The 27,592-nt window shown below is 39.1% G+C and overlaps 1 protein-coding gene across 2 annotated transcripts in view; it reads right to left on the bottom strand.

Annotated features, from left to right (window-relative positions):
* Nucleotides 1-15,158: 15,158 nt before the first annotated feature.
* The window catches only part of ccdc85a (coiled-coil domain containing 85A), a 24,196-nt gene continuing 11,762 nt past the window's right edge, over nt 15,159-27,592 (bottom strand). Inside the window, exons 3-4 of one of the 2 annotated variants that reach the window (XM_016272342.1) lie at nt 16,007-16,064; nt 15,159-15,490 (exon numbers count right to left, since the gene is read on the bottom strand). In XM_016272342.1, coding sequence (XP_016127828.1) covers nt 15,475-15,490; nt 16,007-16,064 — 74 coding nt within the window. In that variant the 3' untranslated portion in view covers nt 15,159-15,474. The remainder of the gene's footprint in view (nt 15,491-16,006; nt 16,065-27,592) is intronic. The other variant, XR_001609236.1, reaches the window with a different exon arrangement.

The raw sequence follows: 27,592 nt of genomic DNA, 5'->3' as shown, positions 1-27,592 counted from the left end.
TGATAAACTACTACTAAATATTGTAGAAACTTAATTTTCTGTAAAGTTGCTTTGCAACGATTTGTATCGTAAAAAGTGCTATACAAATAAACTTAGATTTAATTTAATTTAATTCAGCTTGTACAGAACCCAAGAAACACACACCCACCTTTGTCCTTGAGCTCCTCCTGCACAAACAATGAATTCCACCTGCTTTTTTCATTCCAGAGATGAATCTGTCCCAGCCACTGTGACAAAATAAGAATTGTAATGAAAAAATAAATGACGGCAGGAACGGTGGCCCTAAAATAGCATGGTTCTGACTGAATGTTCTCATGAATACTCATGATTGTATTTGTTCTTTATCTTTGTGAGTAGCAGAATTGTCCTATTAGTTAGTCTTGCATGGTCTTCCGTGTCACAACAATATGAAACTTCCCTAACCTTTGACTTTTGCTCATATAAGACTTCACACTGAATGATTAAAAAAAAGATGGTAATATTCTCTCTAATCTCAGATTGGTTAAATACAGTGATCAAATCATGGCCTGCAATAAAAGATGGACAGTGTTAAAAACCCTCTTTTAGACAAGAAGGGAGGAGTTTCAAGAGGAATGATGAAGGCTGGGGACACTGATGGAGTCGGTGAAGCACATGATAACGTCTGTTGCCCCCTTCTCTCTTCTTGTCTTCTCTGACTTTTCCCTCTCTCCTTCCTTCCACTCGATTTCTCATCCATTGCCTCAACTGAGCTGTGACACAAATCTAATTTATCTCATTTCCTGTTTGTCTTACAATGCAAATGAATGCAGATGCGCTTACTGCGGTCTTCCAATCATTCTGCCTCACAGGAAAAGATGCTGGCAGAAATTGAAATCTTACTCTAACGTTTGTCTTCCACCCAGCAGAATGCCTGAATGCCTGTCAGATATAGGATTTCTGATTCTTGAGGATTCAATAGTGGAGACTTTAAGATTAATTCCTCTTCAATCATGAATGGATTAGATTAAGATTGTATATTATCCTTGACTGGTATGTGTTTTTCAAATATCTGGTTTCAATTAGCCCGAAATCTTAATCTCATCAGTGCTGTCAGAGGGAATCACATGAAAAATAATTCTGCTTATCCAATAAGGGAAAAGTATTTAGAAAAGTAACTATTTGGAAAAGTAGACGGTATAAATTGTCATTAACTGAATAATATGAAATCTATTTAAATTAATTTATTTTATGTTTTTATTTATTTATTTTACTGTGGAGAATGTGGACGCCAAGTGAACTCTTTGCCATTGTCAGTACATTTTCATTGTTATCCTGCTGGAAGTAGCCATCACAAGATGGTTACACTGTGGTCAAAAAAGGGATGGTCAGTGTCAGCAACAATACTCAGGTAGACTGTGAAAATATTCCCCACACTATAATACCAGCAGCATGAACCGTTGATACAAAAGCAGGATGGATCCATGCTTTCATGTTGGTTACACCTAATTTTGACCCTACCATCCAAATTTTGCAGCAGAAAACGAGACTTATCAGACCAGGCTTAAATAAATAAATAAACAAACAAATATATACATACATACATACATGTTTGTATTGCAAAAATAGCCAAATTCCCCATTTTCCTCATATGAATAACGATGCTTTGTTTTCCAGGAGTAGTGGGCGTGGCATACATTCCAACTAAATCAATAAACCCCACCTTCAAGACTGATTGACAGTTGACTGTGTTAGGCATGGGAAATGCAAATGCAAAGGGGATTGCGATTCCATTTGAATTTTGTGAGGGTTGGAGCAGGATGTGGAGAAAGTGAAATAGCAAATGGGTGATTTTCTATTGCTTTTCCAAAATGACAGGGTCATAACTCGTAAGACATTGCAAATGGACTTTGCATTTCCATTTAAAATTTGGCTGACATGTTACATACACGGAAAAGAAAATTGAAATACAAATGCCTGATTTGCAATTGCGTTTGCATTGTCACAATGTGTTCACAAATTGAAAATGCAATTGCAAATATAACTTGCAATTCCTTTTGAATATTGTCCAGAATATCATTCTATATTATAGAGTGAATGTTCCACATATTACATGTGTAGTGTAACCACGGTTTCTATATTTTAATATCTGAAATCATTTGATCATCTCAGTCTGAGCCAGTTGTAGCACAAAGCAAAAGGCTCATGAAACTTCATCGGCTGCATTTAGAATAGCCTTTAAGGACTGTTGAAATTGGAATAATCCAATGACTCCACTTGAGCTTAATGTAAAGTGAGTGTTGTTGTTTTTTAATATGCCAGCTGCAAGGATATTGATATCTCCAAATTTCCCTCCAAATGTGAGTTGGGGGTGGGGACATGCTTTTAAATGTTTAAAGCATGTTAAATAGGCATCACATTAATTATATACCAGCACTCCTGACAGAGGATTTAAAGGGACAAGGCACAAAGATGTGAAATATTCAGAAGAGCAAGATATTGTGCAGCTATTATCTCAGTAAGACCTCTTTAAAAAAAGAGCACTTACTAATGGAGGTAGTCAGTCATAACAGAAGAGAGACAGCCTGGTATGATCCTCTTTTTATTATGAAACAGTATGTTCGCCTGACCCTACCAAGTGGAAATGTCTGCAACATGTTAAAACAGCCTGAAAAATGATACTGCTTTTGAGATTCTGAAATAATTGGCAGAAATGTGCATTTTACATATATCAACATTATATAAATCCTGATGTGGTGTTACATTTTAAACTTGGTGGCAAAGCTGAATTTTCAGCAGTCATTATGCCAGTTTTTGGTGTCACATGATCCTTCAGAAATCATTCTAATATGCTGATTTGGTGCTTAAGAAATGACTCATGTTAAGATGTGGTTTTACAGCACAGCAGTTTCTCTATATGCAATACAGTATTTTACCTTTTTCATGCTGTTTAATTTAATAAAGATGTGTGTGCTGTTAATGTGGTTTTATTCCTTTCCTCTCTGTGTGTGCAGTATGAGTCCATGGGGAGAATCAGGAATTAGTCTTATTTTCTGCCTTGCACCATGGGAGTAAAACTGTCTATCAAAAACACATATTCTCCATGCAATTCCCTGTCCAATTCATCTCCAGTGTCTCTCAGCTGTGCTGCAGATCCTCCGTCCCTCATTGCCATTCATTCCTTTTTTTTCTCTCTCTGTCTGGCATGGTATGACTTTCTGTGTGGGAGACAAACGAGATTTGCGGTGTAGGGTGGCGGCAGTGCTTACATTGAGGGATGCGGAAGCAATACGACCATGGCCTTGTTCCTGTTCACAGGCCTGTTTGGGCTCATATCCATCTACTCGATGTCATCACGTTAGGCTGAATGTATTCTGGGAATTTTAGCTCCATGTAGAAAGATGTGTGACACAAATCAGCTGAGATGATGTCATAGTATATGTGATGTCACCAACAGTAGCTTTACTAAACTACAACCGTGTTTGTGTATGTGTGTTTTCATGGATTGTTCAGAGATGTCTGCATTCAGTAGACACGAGTTCAGCACAGTATATGAGTCTCAGGTGTGATGGGGAGAGATGTAAGACAGTAGCAGTGAGCTTCTGATGCGTGCCATCCAGCTGCAGTGTTTATGGGCCGACAGATGGTGAAAGGGGACAGATTATCCTTGCTAGGCCATGATAAGGAGGCCCTTTTCTGTAATGGAAAAGGCTGGATGCTCTAAAAATTCACATCCAGTGGGCCACTGTCATGACACAAATAGAGCGCGTAACATATAAAGCTATTTCATATATGTGTGAATCTCACACATACACCAATAAATAAATGTCCAGGTCACATTTCACCCCAATATCAAGAGGAAAAACGTCTCAGGTTACTTATGTAACCATGGTTCCCTGAGTAGGGAACGAGACACTGCGTCCTCTAGGGGTCGCTATGGGGAACGCCTCGTCGTGACCCGTGTCTGAAGCATACATTGAAAAAACACCAACTCGTTGGCCGGCGACAGCCATGACGTCACTACCGGTGCGACTCCAGTATAAATCGGTGCCGGGAGCTACACATCGTTCACTTCTTCGTCTGAAGCTTGCGTCCGCAGCATGCCAAGAAACCTAGAGGACCCAGTGTCTCGTTCCCTACTCAGGGAACCATGGTTACATAAGTAACCCGAGAAACGTCTCAGGTTACTTATGTAACCATGGTTCCCTGAGTAGGGAACGAGACACTGCGTCCTCTAGGGGTCGCTATGGGGAACGCCTCGTCGTGACCCGTGTCTGAAGCATACATTGAAAAAACACCAACTCGTTGGCCGGCGACAGCCATGACGTCACTACCGGTGCGACTACAGTATAAATCGGTGCCGGGAGCTACACATCGTTCACTTCTTCGTCTGAAGCTTGCGTCCGCAGCATGGCAAGAAACCTAGAGGACGCAGTGTCTCGTTCCCTACTCAGGGAACCATGGTTACATAAGTAACCTGAGACGTTCCCTTTCATGGGAACTTCGAACTGCGTCCTCTAGGGGTCGCTATGGGGAACGGTATACCCACGCCGCCATGCTGAGGGGAGTGCAAGCCAGAACCATGGCGAGCACTAAGAACCAACTCTACCATATTGCTATGGGAGTTGCCCCTGGGACGTTTAGACGGCTGTCAGTGACGTTATTCCCTACGGCCAAAGGCCTAGGCTACATACCCCAAACTACTTACCTGTTAGGGCCAGACTCCTGGGCCCGGGGTAGAGCTCAAGGCTTGGAATCAGAAACAGATTCCTTTAAGGGAATACGACCAAGAGCCTAGAATCATACTAGTCTTGGTCTGTCACACAGGGGCTACCGCACGTTTGTCTTGTGGTGAAGGAACTGTCTCAACAGATCCTTAGTAGCAATACCCTGTTAAGTAGGTATCCAGAGGATACATAGGGGGAGTGGTGCCCAAGGCAGAACCGGGGTTTTAAACCACTCAAAAAGAGCACGAAGTCTTGCGCGTAGCTCTTACCATACAGGATTTTTAGAAAAGTGGGCAAAGCATAACGTGCACACTTACCACTTATGTGGATTTTAGAAAAGTGGGCAAAGCATAACGTGCACACTTACCACTTATGTGGATTTTAGAAAAGTGGGCAAAGCATAACGTGCACACTTACCACTTATGTGGATTTTAGAAAAGTGGGCAAAGCATAACGTGCACTACACTTGCATACCGTTCTAGGGGTTTCTCGTGGCACCCTGAAAAGGCAGCCTATAGATAAAAATAGCGTATCCCCAGACGCTATATCTACGGCTATAATGCTGGAGTGGCTAGCAGTAAATCTGTAGCTGGGGGAGAACATCCAGCTCTTAATGGAGAGGGAGCTCAACCTACAGCATGTTCCCATGGTGGAACAGCTAGCAGTTATTCAGCTGAGGGAGCAACACACTCAGTTCTCAAACCGAGACGGGGCTCGACCTGCAGCATGTTCCGCACTGGAACAGCTAGCAATAGTTTACTTAGCTGTGGGGGCAACACACCTAGTTCTCAGTCGAGAAGGGGGCTCGGCCTACAGCATGTTCCAATGCAGGAACGCTAGCAGTAGTTTACCTTGGCTGAGGGAGCACAAACCCAGCTCTCAACGAGCGGGGGGGGGGGGCTCGACCTGCAGCATGATTGAAAATCAGAGGGGTAAGCATACTGCAGTCTAGCCAAACTCTCATTCAGGTAACCCTTTGATAAAAGGGGAGCATTGTCTCAATACTACCATGAGGACAGCCCATGGAGCGAGGAATCTAACTCCTCAGAGAGGATTAACGCTCGAAAGAGACATCATACTCACAATAACCCTCAATGGTGAGGGGGGTTGATGCCTCAAGGGGATATCCTGGTGATCGGGAAAAACCCCTCAGGGCGACCCGGATACGGTAGACCAGTCAGGGTAGCATGAAAGCGTAAACCCCAGCCTGGACGTCCAGGAAATTCTTTGCAGTGACACCGGGGGCCTGATAATCACAAAACTCCCGCAGAAGCCTGTGTTATGGCCGCATGATCCAGGAAGTATGAAACCTTACTTACCTTCTGGACATATCTCGACGAGTGAGTTTATAAACACTGCAAGTCGAGCACCCGGTTTCTGACCCCAGCACGGGAAACACTGCAAAGAAACTAGCAGAAGGGTACACACAACCACCAGTTTCATAGCACATACATATATTTATATACATATATTTAGACATGGATCGTACTCACCCACCACGGCTCCCGCGTTGGAGCTCTGTCCGGAAAGCCTCTAGACCGGACCTTCAGTAAGGTGGTTACTATGATAACCATAGAACCAACCAAAACATCATAGGTCCAGAAGGAGACTGTTATGCAGGAAGCTTCCACCTGACCTCGGTCAGGTGGCGATATGGTGGTTACAGGGGAATTAGGAAGGGGAAGAAAGGGGTAGATGTTACATCCCCTGAGGGAAAGAGTGGATACCTAAGTATTACTCTGATCCGGACGAAAGCTCTGACGCCTTGTCTGGATCACATCCCTCAGGTCTTGCCTACCTCCCTTCGACCCACGATACTTCCTACCCCTACCCGCAGGCGGAGGAGGAGCGCGAGTCGCGACACTAGCCTTCTGTGCTCGTCTCTGATCCTCAAATCGAGACGGGCCAGGACCCCTGGTTTGTTCGGGCTCAGACCTGGACCTTCGTGGAATGAAGGTTTTGAAGGCCGCTGAGCGTGCCTTCGCCTCCCTGAACTTTTCGACGACCGTCTCAACGGATGTACCAAAAAGTTCAGAGGGCGAAACCGGGGCATCGAGAAGAAAACCCCTTTCTTTCTTCCCGATGTCTGCCAGGTTTACCCACAGCTGCCTCTCCGTTACTACCATCGCTGCCATAGATCTGCCCATGGCAGAGGCAGCCTGCTTAGTAGCACGAAGAGCAAGATCCGTGGTGCGGCGTAACTCAGCCATCTCATCAGAAGAAAGGCCCTCGCCTTTATCCAGGTCTTTCAGCAGATCAGCCTGGTATGCTTGGAGCACCGCCATCGTGTGCAGTGAAGCAACAGCCTGACCTGCTGCTGCTGCGTATGCCTTGCCATTCATTTTAGATGTAGCTTGAAGAGGCATGGATGGCAAGGAGGGAGTTTTGAGAGATGATGTCTCTCCCATAGAGAGATAGCTAGCTAGCGTCTCTTCTACAGGGGGCATTCTCTCATAGCCGTTTTCGCGCACCGCCTCGATATTCGCATAACTGGTATGCTGAAACCGATGGATGCGTGAGGAAAACGGCTTCTTCCATTCCTTCTCGATCTCAGTATGGAGGTCAGGAAGGAAAGGAAGACTCACCTGAGCTGGAGGGTTATGGCCAGAAAGATAACGTTCGTCGAGACGACCTCGCGACGCCACTTCCTTAGTCCGCTTCCATGGCAAGTCAAGTCTTGCCGTGGCGCGATCCATAACCTCTAAGAGCTCATCATACGCAGGGCAGGAGGATTGAGAAGGCTCAGCCTCAGCTTCTTCACTCTCATCATCCATTTCCTGCTCTTCCTGGGCTGAACCCAGCAGAGCACTGGCCCCTGGATCGGATGATGTTAAAGAGAGAACATCATCCTCCAGTGGCTGTCTCTCGCCCCCCGCCGATGAGCGCGAGAAGGAAAGTCCCTCTCTAAACTCATCGGCCAGGTCCACCTGAGATCCCCACGAGCTCATTCTCCTCCGTGCCTCAGCAGCGGAGGGTCCTGAACCGCGGGAAGCAGATGGCTGCCCCTCTTTACTTGAAAAGAGAGACAAACGAGAACGGAGTTTTTTCACAAAACTCACTCCTCGCCCAAACAAACAACACATAAATCGTGTGTGTCATCTGGTGTCAAATAGCGCTGACACGGATGCACACACCTTCTAAATGCTCTACTAGTGCTCGCCATAATAAATAGATAGCTCTTACTTTTTCCTGAAAATGCACGCTTCAAACAGAACAGTCAATGAAGACGAAGAAGAGAATGATGTGTAGCTCCCGGCGCCGATTTATACTGGAGTCGCACCGGTAGTGACGTCATGGCTGTCGCCGGCCAACGAGTTGGTGTTTTTTCAATGTATGCTTCAGACACGGGTCACGACGAGGCGTTCCCCATAGCGACCCCTAGAGGACGCAGTTCGAAGTTCCCATGAAAGGGAACTAAGAAAATATATTGGAAATTAAGAAAATGGAGGATATTTTAAATTTGCCATTAAGATAGTTTGTTCGTTCATTCATTCATTCATTCATTCATTCATTCATCTCAATATAAAGATACTTAATTGTGATTAAAGTAAGGTTACAATAAAATACAAGATCTGGATCATTATATATTAAATATTATATTGTGTACTATATTATACTCATCAAGGCTATTTTGTTAAATCAAAAACACTTATTTTGTAATATAATTACAATTTCAAATAACTTTATTCTAATGTATTTTATTAGTATATTATTTTACATTATTTAGTATATTATTTTAATATGTAATTATATTAAATATATTAAAATTAATTTATTCTAGTGGTAGCAGCCATTACTCTAGTTTTCAGTGTCATATTATCCTTCAGAAATCATTCAAATGCTGACTTGGTACTCAATAATTTCTTATTATTATAAAACAGTTGTGATTAATATTTTTATGGAAACTGTGATTCTTTTTTTCAGGATTCTTGAATAGCAAGAACAGTTTTTATTTGAAACAGAATTTTTTTCTAACAGTGTAAGTATTTTTACTGTGAAATATCATCAATTTAATGCACCCTTTCTGAGTAAAAGTATTAATTTCTTTCAAAAAAGATATATATATATATTTTGTTTCCACATGTACTTGTTTGCTCTTATTTACCCTTTCTCTTTGTTATTCCTATTTGTTTGTCATCCACGTGTACTCTTACACTCTCTGTCTATTTGAACTCTTGTTCCCTATACATCACGTCTCTCCTTTCATTCCCTCACCATGACTCTCCTTTTTCACCACGTCTTTTATTTCAGGGTTACAGTAATAATTTCCCACAGTACTTTCAGGCTCACTCAGCTCCCCACATGACTTTGGCAACCATCTTAGTACACTGCAGTGACGCAAACATTCACCTTCCCAAGTCAAAGCGAACACTATTTCTGGCTCTGTGGTCCAATCAGAAGCGCAGAGTGTCTGTGTAGATGATGTCATAAAGTTATTGACAGCAGGGATGAATGAGTTCCGTTGACTCCCCACTGGCTTTCGGCATCTTTGTGTTCTGTTGGCCTAGAGCCCAGTCCTGTCCTCAGCCTCTCACTAGCTCAGCTGTGTGTCCTGTGCTGTGGACACAGGATGGAAGACACAAGGCCACAGGTGCTCCAGGCATCATCAATATCATTGCAGTGGGCTTTCCAAATATAGTGCAGAGCGTTCATGCCTACACACACACACACACACTCCCCTGTAGTGTAGCCTTATTCAGAATGTGCTCAGCTGTTTGCGTAGTTCATGTGACTAGCTTGTGTGGCTCAGTGCTTGTGTGAATGTGAATCATTTCGTTTAGATTTCAACTTAAGCCTCTCTAATGTGCTTTGTTAAATCGGATCCGTGGCCATTGTTTAGGGTTCAGGAAAAAGATTGTGTCCAGTGGCTCTACTGTGATCCTTTCGTAATGTGTTAAAAGAGGTTTGATTGTTTTCTCGTGTTCTGTCAGACTTTTAATCCTAAACCTCTCAGTCCTTCAAGGTTCAGGGTTTTCTCATCTCTCTAATCTGCTGACAGGAAGTATGAAGATGTTCACTTGTTTGATGCTAAATGCCTGTGAGCATGAGCATCTGTATTCTGTGGAGAGCCGTGATGAGAGTCATAACATATCTCAGTTCTGTTATTATCATTCCTGGGTAATTACAGTGACTTGTGCTTTCTGATTGCTTCTGTCAAGCAGTTAATCTGAAAATGAGGAGGTAATAAGAGTTTGGGCTAATAGCCTATGCTGCATATCTCTATCTGTCTGTCCAGAGGAAGACAAAAAACAATAGAAGACAAATTTCAGTTTGGATACAGATAGCAGAAAACGTTAGGATAGCCAAATAAGAAGAGAGATTCGTGAACAAATAAATGCAGAAAAAAAGGTTTACGTCTACTGTTGGTTGAACAAATAGACAGACCTGCCCGTTTCACATGATTGGTTGAGCTGTAGTTTTTGTGTCAGACTGGTCGAGGTGCTTAACAGACAATTTTTTATGTGGCTGAAACCTTGACAATTATATATTTTGGTGTAACCATGTGTAGTCAGGTTGATTCAATCAAGTTTAGTAGTAAAACTTACATAGGAAGCATATTTTTAGGGTATCTTAGGGTAGTGAGATGAAGCTGCCATGATGGTAGGGTGTTGTGGTTGCCAAGGCGTTGCTAGGGTGTTCTGGGTGGTTACTACAGTAGGTGGTTTCTTATTGGCCCTAGTTAAAGGAGCCAAATCTCTGTGATTCTATGTTCTTACACCTGATCACACCGCAGACTTGAGCTTAGCGTCGGCGTAACTTCATCGTCACTGCAGCTGCAGACTTGCGAGAGTATTCACACTGGAAGTTCACACTCAAAAGCTACATAGCGCAGAACCTGAGCAATATCATCATACATACGTCATACTGCTCAGAAAATCAAAACGGCTTGATAATTGAAACCGTTTCGATTTTTTGGGGATTAAAAAAAAAGAGTGAATGGATTTTTATCCCTGTAGGGTGATTGTGTCCTCACACTGCTATAGAACACATTGATATGCAAAATATTAATTTTGCATCAAATGTCCCCTTTAAGGCTGTTTTTTATTATACAATTTCTTATTTGACATCTGAAAATTGTACAATTTGATGTATAATTCTTCTGTGTAGCACAAACATGTGGGAGGAGTTATGCACTAAAGTTTAATACTTGCTTAAAAATAGTGATGCTTGCCTGAGCAAGCACTGCTAATGATGTAGGCATATTGCTTTTGAGTTTTAATATGACTTTCCATATCCAGGGGTTTCGTGGAGCTGAGGGACAGGAAAAGGTGTTGAGTCCCTGTGAAATCTCTGAAAATCTCAACTCCCAAATCATGCTGTCTCTATCCTATTCAAAAGTCTGCCTCATACTTGTATAAAAAGATTATGACTTTACTCGCGTTATGTGCTGCAGTCTGTGTCTTGCCAGTTGAATGAGAGCCAGTGTGATGAGTAATATTTGAGTCGTTCTGAAGCAGTCTTGACTTTTCTTGTGTATATGAAACTTAAGCTTTTTTCATTTTTATGTCTGCTGTGGCTTAGCACCAAAATGGAATAAGTCTATTAAACACCCTGAAGAGAGCACCACCCTATTATCATTGCCTAATCTTGTAAATGATCTTACGAATCAAAGACATTTCCATTTGTGTTCCATTGTCAGCAGTTTTACATTGCTGTACTCGTGTTTGTTGAAGGTGTGGTGAGAAGCACTCCGCTGTAGTATGCGATTTTGCACCAGGATCATGTTTTGGATTTATGAATTACTACTTTTTAAAATTACTCATTGAGTTCTAATCCCCTGTATTAGGTCAGAATCTTAATCATTCTTCAGATTTTAAAAGATTTTTAATCGAATTTGATAAGAAAGTGAGCTGTATATGATTTCAGGAGCTTTTTCATTTTGGCAGAAGTCTCGTTTGGTAATATTACTAATAATATTATTTCTAGATGCTAACTGAGATGTTAATATGATTTTGTCACTTTACTTTGATAAGAGTTGTAGTAATATATACTGTATATATATATATATATATATATATATATATGATTCTCTGTATACATTCCTGGTTTACATTGCAGTGACCTACATAATGGCAAATGGAATGTATTTGGAGACAGTTGGGTAAACATTCGAGGTTCTGTGACAGGATGTAGAACGTGTGGACAGTTGTCTTTGATATATTAAAATAGAAGTGATGGTTCACACGTGTCACCATGGAGACGAGTCTCTGAGGAACCGTGACTCTGTCCCCTTATATGAGTCCCTCTCCTTTTCACACACACTCTGTACCCATAATGCCTAGTGACAATCAGCACCTGACACACACACATACATGCACATACCTATGTATGTATTTCATTTGTGAAGCTTTTTTATTTGAGAGAGCATTAGATTGAACACATATTTGTGGTGCAAGAGAGTTCACTGCTATTTTTATTTTTATTACATTTTGGAATTCCGTGAATTCTTAGAAGTCTGCAGAGTTATGGCATCATTAAATAGCTGCCAAAACAGCTTTCTTCGGCCTCTTTCTGTAAGAAATTCCTCTGGCAGAGATCACTTTAAGCCATAAGCAGAATGCAAGCGCAGAATTGCTCAGCTCAGCATTTCATAACTATTTATTTGTCTTTGAACAGTGCTGCATTTTTAAGTCTTCATTTTCCATCAGCTCATTCTAGGTCTGAGGGGACCAGAGCCACATCCACTATGAAACATTATTGCATTGATTGGTATAAATATGAAGATGCAGTTTTTAATAAATGTGTGTGTGTGTGTGTGTGTGTTAAGAGATAAAGAAAGAGAGGGAGAGCGAGGCATTCGAGTATTTATAGGGCCTCTGGTTCCTCTAGGTCTGATGTTTGTGTTGATGGATTGGGTGTTTTTTGGTCAGGTTGGCATTAGGGCCGCTCTCAGCAGGATCTCAATGTGTGCTGCATTGCAGTGAAAAGCAAAGAGCAGACATTAGGACTCAGTGTTTGTGTGTGTGAGAGAATGTGTCGTGCTCCCTTGACGATAATAGGTCTTAATCAGGGCACACAGTGCTGCTCTTTGCCCCTTACCTTCTGGCTGATATACTTCCCTACAGTACTTGCCATTGCAGAGTATGGCACACATATTTCTTTTTATAGCATTTACTGTACTTAAACATTCACTGTGACATACAGTTAAAGACAAAAGACAAACAAAAAGTGATAGCAGATTTGAATAAGGCTCATTAGCAAACATCCTGTATTTTCTTATGAAGAGATTTAAAATATAAATACACTTATCAGACATTACCTGATTATTGATGTTTAATGAACCGTTCACATAGAAATTAAGATTCTGTCATTATTTACTCATTCTCATGATATTCGAAACCTTTATGATTGCCTTCACAAAAGAAGATATTCTGAAAAACAGCTGGTTTTGTCCCTACAATGAAAGTCACTGGGGACAAACGGGGTCAGTAAGTTTTTTTTTCTTTTTCTTCTTTTTTTAAGAAAGAAATTACTTTTATGTTTTTAACATGCATGAAAAGTTCTAGGATTTCCACAAAAATATTAAACAGCACAACAGTTTTCAATATTGATAATTATTAGAAATGTTTCTTGAGCACCAAATCAGCATATTAGAATGATTTCTGAAGGATCATGTGACTGAAAACTGAAGAACAGAAGAAAGTCATACAGGTTTACGAAGACATGAGGGTGAGTAAATGATTTTCATTTTGGTGTGAACTAACCTTTTAAGTTACATTTAAACATTAATGTCAAGAATTTGGTTTCTGGTTTGCTGAGATGGGGCACTTAATGTTAATACAACAGTCAAAATAAGAAACCAATTAAAAGCGTTTTACATAAAGAAGACTTTATTGTTTTTACATACATCTCTCTATAATATTTATAGATTCAATAATACCAGTACGTCAAAAATAATAATTATAGTTATCATATATAAAAAACTAAGCCTTAAACTACTCTTTACTTTTTAAAAACATAAAGGTTTTATATATTAATATTTGTTCTGGTTCATAATCTGTCAACAAAAAATTAATAAATCACAGGTTAATGAGCTTATCAAGTAACTTCTGCTGTTTTGAATACTGACGGAATACAGGAGGATTGGTGGTTTGCGAGATGTGTTACGTTCAGTGAGGGAACAAATATAAGCAGTGAAGTCCTCTCAAATGAAACGCAACATTACCCGGAACAAATGAGTGAGTGGTTTGTACTGTCAGCCAGAAGATGTTCAGTTAAATACCTGGTAAGAACAGAGGCATGATGGTCTATGTAGTCCAGTGGGATGACAAGTCTCTGAGTTTTACCTCTCAGTTATGGTCTAAAAACAGAGAATATGAGGACAAGCAGAGCTGGACTCTAAAAGAGCCCCAGGGCTGAAAAAAAAATATATATATATATTTTTTGTTTGTTTGTTTTTTCGGTGAACCATAAAATGGGTTTGGCAATTTCACAAAGCATTGAAATGGTCAAGATATGAGCTTTGCAAAAGGGCTGCTTGATTTCAGCAGCAGTGAGGGCAGAAATACCAGACGCGAGAGGAGGACTCTCCAACACAATGGAAGCCTAAAACGTCTGGCTACACAAGTCTTATGTGCAGCAGCAGTAGCTTTCTATGTGCTTCTTTTACATCACACAACACTCAACTGCATCTACGAACAGATTGGTAATGGGATATTGAGAGACAGGAGGGGTGTTTTAGGACACCTCCCACTTTAACTTTTGACTTTAGCGACTATAGATAGTAAAGTGTTTAACTACCGTGCTTTACGCATGGCCAAAGTCAACGTCGTAAATGAACTGTTTTCACACAGGTCCAAATAAAAGCCAGGCAGTGATTGATACGACATGATGTCATTATCATTCAGATTTCAGCTAAAATTTTAAACTTGTGAGCCACTGACATTCAGTATTGCTCTTTACCTTCGAACAGCTTAAGAAATGCCCTTGTTCTTAGAGGCAAAAGACTGGTTTGGTAATAGGTATGTGCAAAATTTTGGCACACTGCAAAAAAAAATAGTTTTCAGTAAAAATATCTAGACATCCTTAAATAAGCAAAACTGCATAAGAGATGTTATGAGAGATTATATATAGAATGTTCCCCCCATAATCTCTTATATTATCTATTAGAGCAAGTTTTATAATATCTTATGCAATTTAGCATAATATTATATATTATGTATATTAATATTTCATATGTTAGCATTGTATATTTTGTTGTTTTAAGCATAAATCTGACAACATTGAGTGAGGTTTATGCTTAAAACAAAAAAATATATACAAATTGAGTACGCAAAATGTAATAAGTAGGCATATTTTCTGAAAACTCTCTTAATAACTCTTATCCTTAATATCTTATGCAGTTTTGCTTTGTGAGTAAATGCATCTTGTTTATAGGAGTGTTTTGCGGTGACTGTAAACAAAATGGGTAAAAACCTTTCATTCCCAATTTCAAACTTTTTTTTCCATCTGCTTCCGTTCAAAGGAGGTAGGTCTATTTTGTTGGCAAAAAAAAGAGATGATTAAATCTCCCATTTGAGAAATCCTTTTGGCAAATGTGTTATTTCCAGCTGTTTGAATCCTAAGGCATCCCTCCTCCAAGCCTCGGTTTTGCAGGGCTGTAAGTTGTATTGGGAGACCAGCAGGAACCAGTGTGGTGAGGGAGGGGGACGAGAGACATTGACTGCTGCAAAAACTTTTTTGTCCTTCACTCCTCGTCTTCCATTTCTGTCAGTGCAAGTTAAATGAAAGCAACAGGGATCCTCTTTCATAGCCAGGGTTCCACGACTGGATCCAGTCAAGGCAGTGGTCAGGAGGCATCAAAACTGTGGGGAGAAATAAGCATTTGATTAAGACTGAATATGAAAAACTTTTTTATGTAAATATTTGTACTGAACCTATAGATTTAACTCTTCAGAAATGGGTAGCATGTAGTGTTTTAGTATGCATGCGTGTGTGTGTGTGTGTGTGTGTGTGTGTGTGTGATTTGTATTCAGCAAAATTAAGAAGGCAAATCATTCTAATGCTATCCTGCAGGTTGAAATATTCTGAAATAAATCTGTGGCATCATTAAATAGTAACTTCTCTGCTAGTTTCTGTTTCATCTTTACTGTTACTTTTGATTAATTTAATTCGTTGTTGCTGAAAAAAATATTAATTTGTCCAAAAAAAAAAACTTACTGACCCCAAACTTTTGAATGTTAGTGTACTACACTCACCTAACAAACACAACGCAAATATAACCGTATGAAATATTGGCATGCTAATCCTCGTTTGAGCTGTTTTATGCATAAATAGCATGCATACTGTACAGACATGCACTGTACAGATGTGAGCCTTACCTGTCCCAAAGCTTGACACTTCTACAGGAGCTGGTGCAACAGCCAGCCGATATCAGAGCTGCAGAGGAAAAGAATATATTGAGCATACATTTTAGATGGTTAATTTAATATTGATGGTACTATTAGCAAAACAACAGCTCTTCTAATAACATTATATGACTATAAAGCTTTCCAGGCTACACCGAGTTCCTCAGAAAAATAGTGGGCTGACTCACTGACTCACTGATAATGGTAATTATTCACTTGTTTATAGAGCAGCTAATTAAGCCAAAGTACTGTTTTATACTGCCTTTTTGTGTAAAAGTCCTGAGACAACCTTTAATTTGTAGTTCTATCTTGTCTTTACATTTGTTCTGTTTGGTAAAATGCAGCGGCAAGACATTTATTGTAAAAGGGGAAATACAATGCTTCAATGTGGCAAATGAGGTTAGCAGCACTGTCACAGCTCTGCACAATAAACCTGGCTGAGTAATAGTGATCATTCTTTTGAATCAGATCTTTTTGATGAATTGTTTGAACCAGTTCACAAAAACTGTTCTTAACGATTCATTAATGAATCAGACTGAAAATTAATCAAACTGGAATTTTTATTTAAAGCTTTGTTTTAGAAATAAAATGTGCGGAAACTTCTTTTTCCAAATTTGCGTCGAGTTCAGTTTTTGTATTTCCTGTGTGTTTTGATACATTTTGAGAAATATAGTGTGAGCACTGTTGTAGAAATATTTCTCTGTCCTGTCTTTGCATATATTCTGTTATGTGCAGTGTCATTTTAGTATTATTTATATACTATGGTAGTATTTATTAATATTTTGAATCAGATTTTATTTTTGCATTTTCAGTTTTAATTGTAATTTTAAAGTTTTAGTAATTTTGTTATGTGCTTTTGTCATTTGTATTAGTTTTTGTTTAATGTTTTTAGCTTTACTTTTATTTCAGTTTTACTTTTAGAACTTCAGCTTTTCATATCATTTTTGTATTTTATTTTATTTCAGCTTTATTTCAATTGATGAAAACCATTTTAAATATATAGGTTTAGTTAACAATAACAAAACAAATAAATTAACACTTTATTTTGTTTCTCTTCCTTGAAAAGGAAGTGAATGTGCTAAAACAATGAGGTTAATCATGAATTACTATTGACATTTAATTATTGAATGCTTTGACAGCCCTAGTTTCCATTGATCAGTTATTTTGATAAACAGCCTTTTGATAAACAAGATATTGATTTAGTATTGATGCTAAGGTTTCAGAGGCTGGTATATTACCAAAGCCAAAGTTTGAAATTGATCCACTCCTATAGCTTCAAGTCACATAAAAGCATTAGCTCGATGTATATATGTATACATACAGTATAGCCACATTAATTGTGGATGCATTTGATAGCCATATTGTTGAAGAATAAATAAGGATGCCAAATGATAAAAGACAGCCTGCATGTTTTTGTCTTGTTAACACTGATGTTTACAAGTGCACATGCACACACCAAGAAAGGGGGTAAAAATAAAGGGGGAGAGAAAGAGAACCGGTGTGTGAGAGAGAAAAGCCTGCTCTATTCCGTGTTAAGTACAGTGTGATTGCACCAGCAGGAGGTGTGACCCTGAGTGTCTGCTGATGAAGAGTACCTTATGTCTAAGTCAAGTGTCACTTCTGCAGCCACTCTGTAGTGGAAGGACTCTCTCTCTGTCCCTCATGTGCTCATTCACACACACACACACACACACACACAAAGCTTTAAAGGGTTAGTTCACCCAAAAATTCAAATTGTGTCATCATTTACTCACACTTATGTTGTTGCAAACCTGTATGAATGTATTTATTTTGCTGAACACACAAGAAGATATGTTGAAGAATGTGGGTAACAACAGTCCCAATGGAGTTCCATGGTATTTTTTTATTTTCCATGCTATGGAAGTCAGTGGCTACCAGCAACTGTTTGGTTACCAACATTCTTCCAAATATCTTCCTTTGTGTTCAACAGAAGAAAGAAATTCATACAGGCTTGGGACAACTTAAGGGTTGAGTAAATGATGACCAAATAAATTTTTTGGGGTAAACCACTATCCCTTAAAGCATCCTTGTGATCTCCTTAGTCACATTCAGACTACACACATAGAAAGAGGTTAAGAGCTTTGTCAGAGTCAAACCAAAAGCAATTTGTTTCTCTATTGATTTACTTAGCTTAAGGCTTATTACAGTAATACTTCACTTAAGCCCAGGAGACATACCTCCAGGGAGACACTGCACACACTTCAATCTCATCTATCCTTACATTGTTCTAGCTAGCATTCTATCGTTCTGTTATTCATTAGTTTTAACTTTGAGTATTCTTTGTGATAAAGTGGGTTAATATAATTTATTTTTTCAAGTGTTACAATTGCCCCATGATGTGGCTGGTCATTCTAATTGTTCTAATGTTTTTATATAAAGACTGCAGTTAGATTTGTAGTAATCTGTGAATTATGATGGAAAATGTATACTGATCTTCGCTGCTGAATATCTCCTTACATTTGTCCTTGAGCATTTTTTTTTTTATGCTTTTGAAATGCTTTGACATCACACTGAATACTGAATAAAAGGGTGACATGACCACTAAGGGCCAATTAAAAATTTTTTTGTTTTAATGTTTATTTGAAGAAAAAGCCAGGCCAGTTTTGTTTATCTGCCTTAAAACCGTGTATTATACAGTAGCCTATATTGCTTTGCTAGGTAGCCATAATCATAAACATTCAATCATTTCCAAGCCTGCAGAGAGAATCAATAAGCATAATTAAATCAATGAGCTACCATTGCCTCAAAAATACAGTTTTCAATTCAATAAAATTTTATAGACCTTTTATAAAAAATACAGAAATAAAAATGTTGTGATCCTCTTCTAGAACACTGAGAACTACAAATAACTAAAATAAGTATGTGTTTTGGGAACAAACTTGGAAAGTGAATTATTTTACTGCAGAAAGATGCTGTTATGTGCCCAAATTATGCCTAAACTGAGTACTGTTAGTCAAAAACTCTCATTTGATGAAAATACCTGATCTATTTAAAGCCTAACAGTTGGCAGCGGTCCATCAGTGTAAAGTAATAACATTGTAATGGTGCAGAAGGGAGCAGAACAGCGGTACAAGCGATGAACGAAGGTGCTTAAACCTCTGACCCGCTTCTGTATGTCGCATTTGTCAATCTTTAATAAACACCCCTGAGTTCAAACTGTCTCTGCCCTCTGCAGCTTCAAATGACTGCAATAAATTGTACACTCACAAACACATAAACCTACCCTGCCCTGAGAGAGACACACACACAAATTCTGGTAGTAAGTAGAGATGTTTTATGGTGCAAATGTTATTTGTGAATGTAAAACATTATGTCTACAATAAGTGCAGTGGCTTGAAGTTGTTAAGGGTCTCAAGAAAGAAAAAAGTCCATAAAACATGTAAGCACATCCTGCAGTTCAATATGTTTGGAGTACAACCTTTTCCTCAGGCAGCAATAAGTTCCTTTTTATTGACAGAACTGGCTTTTTTAGCTTGTTTGTGACCTTGTTCTTCAGTTAAGGCATTAAGATGCAAACATAAACTAAAATGTGTTCTCAGGGATGGTGCTTGCATATAAAATATATTTGCATTCCCTGAAGGAAATACTAGTACTTTTAAGACAGTGAAAACATAATTATTTCATTTTATTTTAATAATTTATATATTTATGCTTAAGTTTAAAGCTTTGATTCTGCATAAATTAAATGCCACATCAGAGCATCTTAAAATCCAGCCGTTGTCTTGAGCGCCATGAGAATCAACACTTCTGTGACACAAATCAAAATCAGGTTGAGTCTGAATTCAGTAAACAAATATAACATCCACGATGAGTTATTTTGGATTATATCCATGTTTTGTCCAGAAGCTACGTTTAAAATTTGAAATGCCTAATGATGGATTTGTTTCTTACAGACATGCAGCTTTTAGCTTCACAAGATTTTTTTAACCGATGGACTGGATTACGTGTGGATTATTGTGATGATTTTTATCAGCTGTTTTATCACCCATAAACCCATTGTTTGATTTGGTGGACCCCTTTGAGTACCACTGTGCACAAAACTAAGTTTGAATACAGTTAAGTGGTCTGTGCTGAATTAGTTGCAGAAAATAATAGTGAAGATAAAGAATACACAGGAATAAGAGGAATTTCAATACAATGGCACAGTAATGAGCAGTGCAGTGTTGTTCTGGGAATGTATTGGAAGTGTCTGAGCAGCACTGCAGTAGACTCTTCATTAACATGGGAGGAGCAGGTGTGCTCCAGCAGGAGATGCAGACAGGACACTGATACTCACTTTCAGACTCCATGTGCCCATTTGCACTTGTGTGTAGATGCTGATTCAGTGATGTATGTTATCAGTTACCTATATAACCAATCCGCTTCTCTGACTCTCTCTTTCTTCCTTTTGTTTTTCCCTTCATCTCTGCTGTAATCAGTCAGTATAGGGCTTCTCTACAGTCCTTCACAAGGTCATCTGGGCCTCTCATTAAACAGTCCCATTAGCCATCTCTCTAACTCTCTCATCATCTCAAAAAGAATCAGAATCAGAAAGAGCTTTATTGCCAAGTATGTTTGCACATACAAGGAATTTGTTATAGTGTCACAAGCTTCCAGTACACGGAGACAACAACAACACACAGATAATAAAAGTGAGATGTGAATAAAATGCACATGCATAAATATAAACCACAAAAAAAAGAATAAATTGTATGTACAGGTGTGCTATAATGGAATAGGAATAGAATAAAAAAAATAAGTTGTAGGGATGTACTAGGGTTTAGGGTGATAAATAAGTATAAGGTTATTGCACATACTGTACTTGAATTGCACAATGGGAGAACATTAACTGTTCATGAGGTAGATTGCCTGGGGAAAGAAACTTTTATTGTGCCTGGCTGTCCTGGTTTTCGGTGCTCTGTAATGATGGTGAGTGGGGGGAGTGCAGGGGGGGTTCCTCCTGAAGTCCACGGTCATCTCCACAGTTTTGAGGGTGTTCAGCTCCAAGTTGTTAAGACTGCACCAGACAGCCAGCTCATTAACCTCCTGTCTGGCTTTTTTGTTCTGTGCTAGTTCACACTGCTGTCTGGTCAGAATGAGAACAGAATGAATATTCCTGTGAGATGCAATGTAGCAAACACAAATCAATACCTCTCAGTCTCTTAGAAAGAAGCATGGGACATGCCTGCTCCAATTTCAGGCTGACATGTATATATTTTCTCACATTTATGTTGACAGTGTAAGATGTGATAGTCTAGTGGCATAGTTTTTGTTTAGCATGGTTCAAATCCAGACATTTTTAAACATGAAAACTAGTGACCACCATGTATTTTAATTGTATGAAAATTAACATCATTGACAGTTGAATTTTGAGCTAGATCAGAGATAATTAATATCCAATTGTCCAAAATAGATTTATAATTTCTTCAGGGTCATACTGGTTGGACTCCAGGCGTATGCTCTCTGCTGCCATAGAAAAGCCTAAACCTTTCAGATCAGTGAATGGAAGCAGAGCAGAGAGTGTCAGAAAGGATAAAGTAGCCTTGTGAGTCAATAAGCATACAGGAACAATATGTTTCGCATCAGTCCACTGGACCTTTGGCCTGTTTGTTAGTGGTTGAATGGAGAGATGATAAAACAGAAGCGAATAGAGAAGCGACTGTCTTTGATGTCCTCTGAGCAATATTCTGTTGTTCAAAGAACTCTCTCTCGCTTTCATACACACACACACAGCCACTTTTTATGTGGAGACTATTCAGCAATTCCAAGGTGACAGCTCAGACAATATGACTACATCTAAATTTATCAACACACACACACTCAGTTCTCAGCATATTATGTGCAGTATCGTTATCGAGCAGAGAAACTGTAATCCAAAAAATAGCCCAAGGTGACTTTCAGGATACATTTATCAATATATTAAGGGCCGTCACTTGAATTCAAGGGGCCCAGGGCCAAATTTCATGGATGAAGGGTGACAAAACTGATTCAGTTATTCCTAGTATTTTTACATGTTTGAAGTGCACATTCAGATTATAGATGCATCAATATAAGTGCACCACAAAGCTCGCTGCTCTAGCTATATTAGTGTGTATTAAACTCCAGCAGTGTTGTAAGAACTGAAATCTGCATTTTAGTGATCCAGTGTTCCAGGATAGAAATTGTATATGCTAATAATTACAGTTTAATGTGATTTGCAATATTATTCCTTTCTATGGCTGCCAGTTAACAGATTTAAGTGTTACAATATTTCACATTTATATAATTTGTATTCTCATTGTTATTTATATTTCTGCAGACTATTTTCTGACATTTTGAGCCTGTAAAAGAGGTCCTCGGTTTAAAACCACAAATCGTAGACTACACTGTAAAACTTAGTGGACAAGGGTTGTTTTTATGTCAGCTGCAATGGAAACAGTCAGGAGTTCAGAATCAGGTTTGAGGAGCACATAAATATTAATGCTCTAAACGTTTTAAAACAAAACATAATGGTAGGGGATTTATTTCAAAGTGAAAAGCTAATGAGATGAGGAGAAATAGCCCGTTGGCCTACTTAACAGGATGTTCTGGGAGAAAACCTGATCGCTATCTTAAACGCACTATGCTCCCTGCTGCCCTTATGAGGAATGAATGACAATGAGGCATAACTTCCCACCTCTCCCGGGATCCTCATGTCATCCTATATTCCCCAATGGACAAGGTCAACCCTTAATGAGCTTTTTTGCAAATAAATCTGAAATCCGGATCCCGCTGACCTCACCAATTTCCTACAGGCAAAAGAGGACTATTTTTGTAAGTGCATCTGCATGACTGTTTTTTAATATCGGGATATGTTTGTATCCACACATGTTTGTGCCATCGTGGAGTATGAAACAATGGGAAGACATCAAAGAAATCAGATCAGTTAAGCGATTAAATCACAATTTGGGGAAAAAAAGGGGAGCTCAAATAGTTTATGCAATGTACTTTCCCTCAGGGTAAATTATACAATAATCACTATTCAGAGTGAAGACAGCACACAGTAACACACTTTCCTAACAAGCAAGGAGAGAGTTTTCCCTGAGGAGAACCTTTTCTCATAGGTGTGCAAAACCCTTATTACAAAGGAGATGAGGCATAGAATTCCCTTAGATGGCAAACAGTTTAAAACTGCGGTTTAAATGGTGAAATGCATGTCCTGATAAGAGAATGAACATATATTCTGACATATACGTGCTCACACACTGGAGGAGGGTGGGCTGCTTTACTGACCCAGCTTCTAGAAGCAATTTCCCTGAAGCACCAGTGTTCATCCCAAAACACAGCAGTGCTTCAGATTTTCCATAAATGCTATGTGTGTCCCCAATAGAGCTTAAGCACATGCTGTACTTTAAAAAATGACACCTCAGATAATGAAAACCTGAGTCTCCTCATCACTTGAAACCATGTGCACAAACTAAAAACACCCAAGAGGACATCTTTCTCCGTACATGTTCAAGTGCTACATTTTCACAATGGCTTTTATGATTATTTTGAAATCAAGTGGAAGCCATTTTAAAAAAGCTTCTCAGGGCTTTTGTGGGGAGAATTTTGAACGTATATTAGCTAATCTTATCTGTTGAGCAAAGATGGGTAATAATTAGGCTATATTATGTGGATTGTTCACTAATTTACACATCAGTCAAAAATGTTTACTCAGACCATTTTGTGAACTGCTTCAAGCAATTTACTGAAAAGTCTGACTCAAAAATGATTCTGAAGACACTAGTACACAAGTCATATGGACCACTTTTATCTATCTATCATATCTATGGTGTTTTAATGCTTGAATGCTCCAGTCAACAGTTCAATTCAACCTTCAAGGGGAGTTCGATTGACAGGCGATCTGACCAATCATAACGCCGAATCCGTCCGACAAACAAAACAGACAGGAGAGTAGATTAACGACAGTGGCCTTGAACTTGAAAAATGGTGTGTACTGACGTCTTTCTGTGGTTGAAACAAGCTACCTTCTGATGTTCATTTATGTTTATTTCGTGCTATAACTAGTAAAGATTATCAGTTCACATGCCGCTTGAACTGAGGCACTACTGCGATCTGTCACTACACATTAAAGAGCCACAAAATGATATTTATTGTTTGAATTTCTTTAAAAAATAACACAAGCTGAGACTTTGTTTCATACCAAAAGTAACCTCCTCTGTCTTGTCTGTTGCCGCGTTGTCAGTGTCCTCTTTGCTATGCAATGTACTTTTCATAATGTGTAGTGTGAGAGTGCCATGGCTTGTTGGACGTTGCAACAGTAACTAAGGGGGCCGGGTCTTTGCGAAGGTCAACTGCATGAAATATTTGTATTTGACAAAAATAGCGACAGCAACATGAGAGTGAGTAAACGATGGCAGAATTATGTATCTATTAAGCATGAAAAACATTTTGCCCGTGTGAATGGATTCTGCTGAGAGTGAGAGGAAGGGAGATGAGCAGCATTTGTTGTGACCCTGGCATGTCTGTTTTAACTTAAATATCTAAAGGTTGTGTGATTGATGTGTGCCGCTGGATTTAGCTGTACCGATGGCATCATGTCCTCCATGTTTGAATCCTTTGTGTCGTGACATTATATGTCAGTGCTGACGGCTTTGTTGTTAGTGCGCCCACATGTAGTGCAACTGTGCTTCCAGCGACCCGAGTTTGATTACCGACTCGAGGTCCTTTGCTGATGGGGACAGTTGCGAATTAATGGTTAGAGGTTGCGGGTTCGAGTACCGGCGCCTTATAATGTAGCGTCTATAGGTGCTCACTAGGTTTTGAAATTGAGTCTAAATTACCCATCAATACTTCTCACACAGCACTCTTTTGTATATATATCTCCATCCATCCGTCTTTTCCTCTGGTTCTGAAGATTGTAATTCCCTGATATGATGAAATTTTTATGAGCATAAATTGAAAAAGGTGTCATATAGTGTCATTTAGTCATTTAGCTGTATTTTCCAAACTCCGTCAGCACATTATGAATTTCAAAATGCATGTCAGGTCATGCATTCAGATGATGTATAAAGAGAGCAGTAGCTCTGTTTATGCTGAAGGGAGTCCATAAATACCCACAGTTAGCTGCCTGCACACTGCCCTCCTCCCACAGAGAGCACTGCATGCATAAGGCCACATTTTAATGGCCTTACCAATTACCTGGCTCTGTTGCCCAATTTCATTTTGTCTAAAGGTTATTTTATTGTCTGTGTGTGGATGGGGAGATGGAAAGCAAGGGTCTGCCTCTGAGCTGGGTGTTTCTGTGATAGCCGGTCTCTTCCATTTTCCATTGCTTCTATTACTGTCAACTGCATGTGTGTGCACTTGTGTAAATAGCTGTCCACTCGAAAAAGTAGTTGAATCACAGTGACTGATTTCATCTGAGTGGGTTTTCTAAAGATTGAAAATAAAGTGTAGCCTTGCCACACTACAGTGTGCCAGGAGGAGAATCAAAAAAGAAGTTTACTTATATTGCACACATAATGCAGGATGGTTGCGTAATATGAGGTAGACTGCTGCATGTGCGTCACAATGAGCACAGAGACATTAAATAATTTTATTACACTAAAACCACACTCAAAATCACACATTGCTGAAATATTTTTTGATTTTCATTTCTTTCTGACTTTTTCAGACTTTCATTGTACATGTTTTATTGTCTAAGACATAAAAATATCTTCTTTTGTGTTCCACAGAAGAAAGTCATACAGATTTGGAACAATTGTCATAGCCTATCACTTTAAACCTGGTATGTCAAGGTTGTTCTTGTAATTTTATTGATCTAATCTGTGGTTCCGTTGTTTAATGTTAAGTTGTACATGTCCTGAACAAGATCGACTGGAACTAGACATCAATTAATGCACGCGTGTCACCTGATCCACATATGCACAGATTCCTTTTTTCAATGAGCAATTTATGATATATTAATGCAGAACAGAACATTTTTATTCACAAACATGTCTGTATTTGCACAAATCGGTGCACAATCATTTAATCCAGAATTCCACAGACTCAAATTGAAAGGCATTTGTTTGTGGTTAGTAAGATACATGTATAAAATGTATGCAGTACATGGATAATTGCGCGTGCATCTATTAATCATTTTGAGTCTAATGTCATCCCATAGTCCTCCATCAACCCAGTCAACCCGAAGGAAGAAAGGTTTAGCACAAGAGCTTCAGAAGGTTTAGCACTAAAGCTGGTCTTCTTTCACCATAGAAAGTGTACACAGCATGCTGCTTTCTGAAGCTGATACATCAGTGTCCTACAGTCTTTTTCTGCCTATGCCTAGAAATGTGACCAGGCTGTAGGAGCCAAGAGTAAAAGTGCAGTGCATGCTTTCACCATGAAAAAGAGTTTCACCACACTCCCTATCCCGCTGTCTCAGTTTCTCTCTCTCAGTCCATCTCTCACTTTTCACTTGTATAGCACAGCAGTCTATTCCTGCCCATATCACAATACACAATACCTCCAGTCAGCAATAAACATAAACATTCATACTAAAACACATGCTAGATCAACGTGATAAAGTCCATATATTTCCTGAACTGACAGCGGCTAACTTCTTAAAAATACAGTGTGCAGTATTTCTACAAAATAAGCAGTTCAAGGTTTAACTAACAAACCTAGCTGCTACAAATGCTAGTGTTAGCATGCATGCTAAAAATAATTATTACTCCAGGATGGTTTATGCTGGTTAGTTTGGTGCTGACCAGCTTAAACTGGTTAGCCAAGGTAGCCTTCCATGTTTTTGGACTCTAAAAGTATCTTTCTCTCGTGACTGATATTCAAAAGTAGGTCTGTATTCAGACAGAATACATTTTTTCAATATAAATGGTCAATTTATATCTTTATATAACTTTTTTACTTTTTTAGTAAGGGCTTACATTTTGCTCTGTCTGCTGTGTTTCAAATAACAGCTTTGGATGGTCACTATAGCAGAGATGCATTAATGACAACTCTTACCTGGGCTTAAGCCCAGATCCCAAAGGCCCAGTGCTGCTGGAGATATGTATGAGATATTAAAATTGATCACCAGAATTTACAATGTGTTGCTGTGCTTTTGCTGGTATCGCTTAGCTTTGAGTGTATGGCTGTGTGAAGGTGGGGATTTGTGAAGTTGGGCACTGAACGCTCTTTCCTGACTGCACTATTGTCACCCCTCCTGACCATCAGTGTGAAGAGAGAGCTGCCGACGCAGTGACACAGCCAGATACAATGAATGCGATTTAATGAGAGTAGAGTGGAACGGAGCTAATATACAGCTACACACATAGTGGATATTCAGCATGTATCTGACCATTCCTTGTCTTGTACCTAAAGAATTCATGCTAACACTGAAAACTGAAAAGGTTCTATCCATGAGCAGGTCATCATATATAATGCAGTTGTGAGTTGAGTTGACAGCAGTTAGTCTTTCCTAGCTTGCTAATACCATCCTACTAATGTTTATTTTAGGTCTCCTGGCCTCATCTTTATCTCCTCTACTCTCTCTCTACATATATATATATATATATATATATATATATATATATATATATATATATATATATATAT

The sequence above is a fragment of the Sinocyclocheilus grahami genome, unplaced genomic scaffold (assembly GCF_001515645.1).
Source record: "Sinocyclocheilus grahami isolate Dianchi unplaced genomic scaffold, SAMN03320097.WGS_v1.1 scaffold69.1, whole genome shotgun sequence".
In the NCBI taxonomy this organism is placed as follows: domain Eukaryota; kingdom Metazoa; phylum Chordata; class Actinopteri; order Cypriniformes; family Cyprinidae; genus Sinocyclocheilus; species Sinocyclocheilus grahami.
Note: the sequence above shows the minus strand (reverse complement) of the source record. Positions and strands in the feature narration are given on the sequence as shown.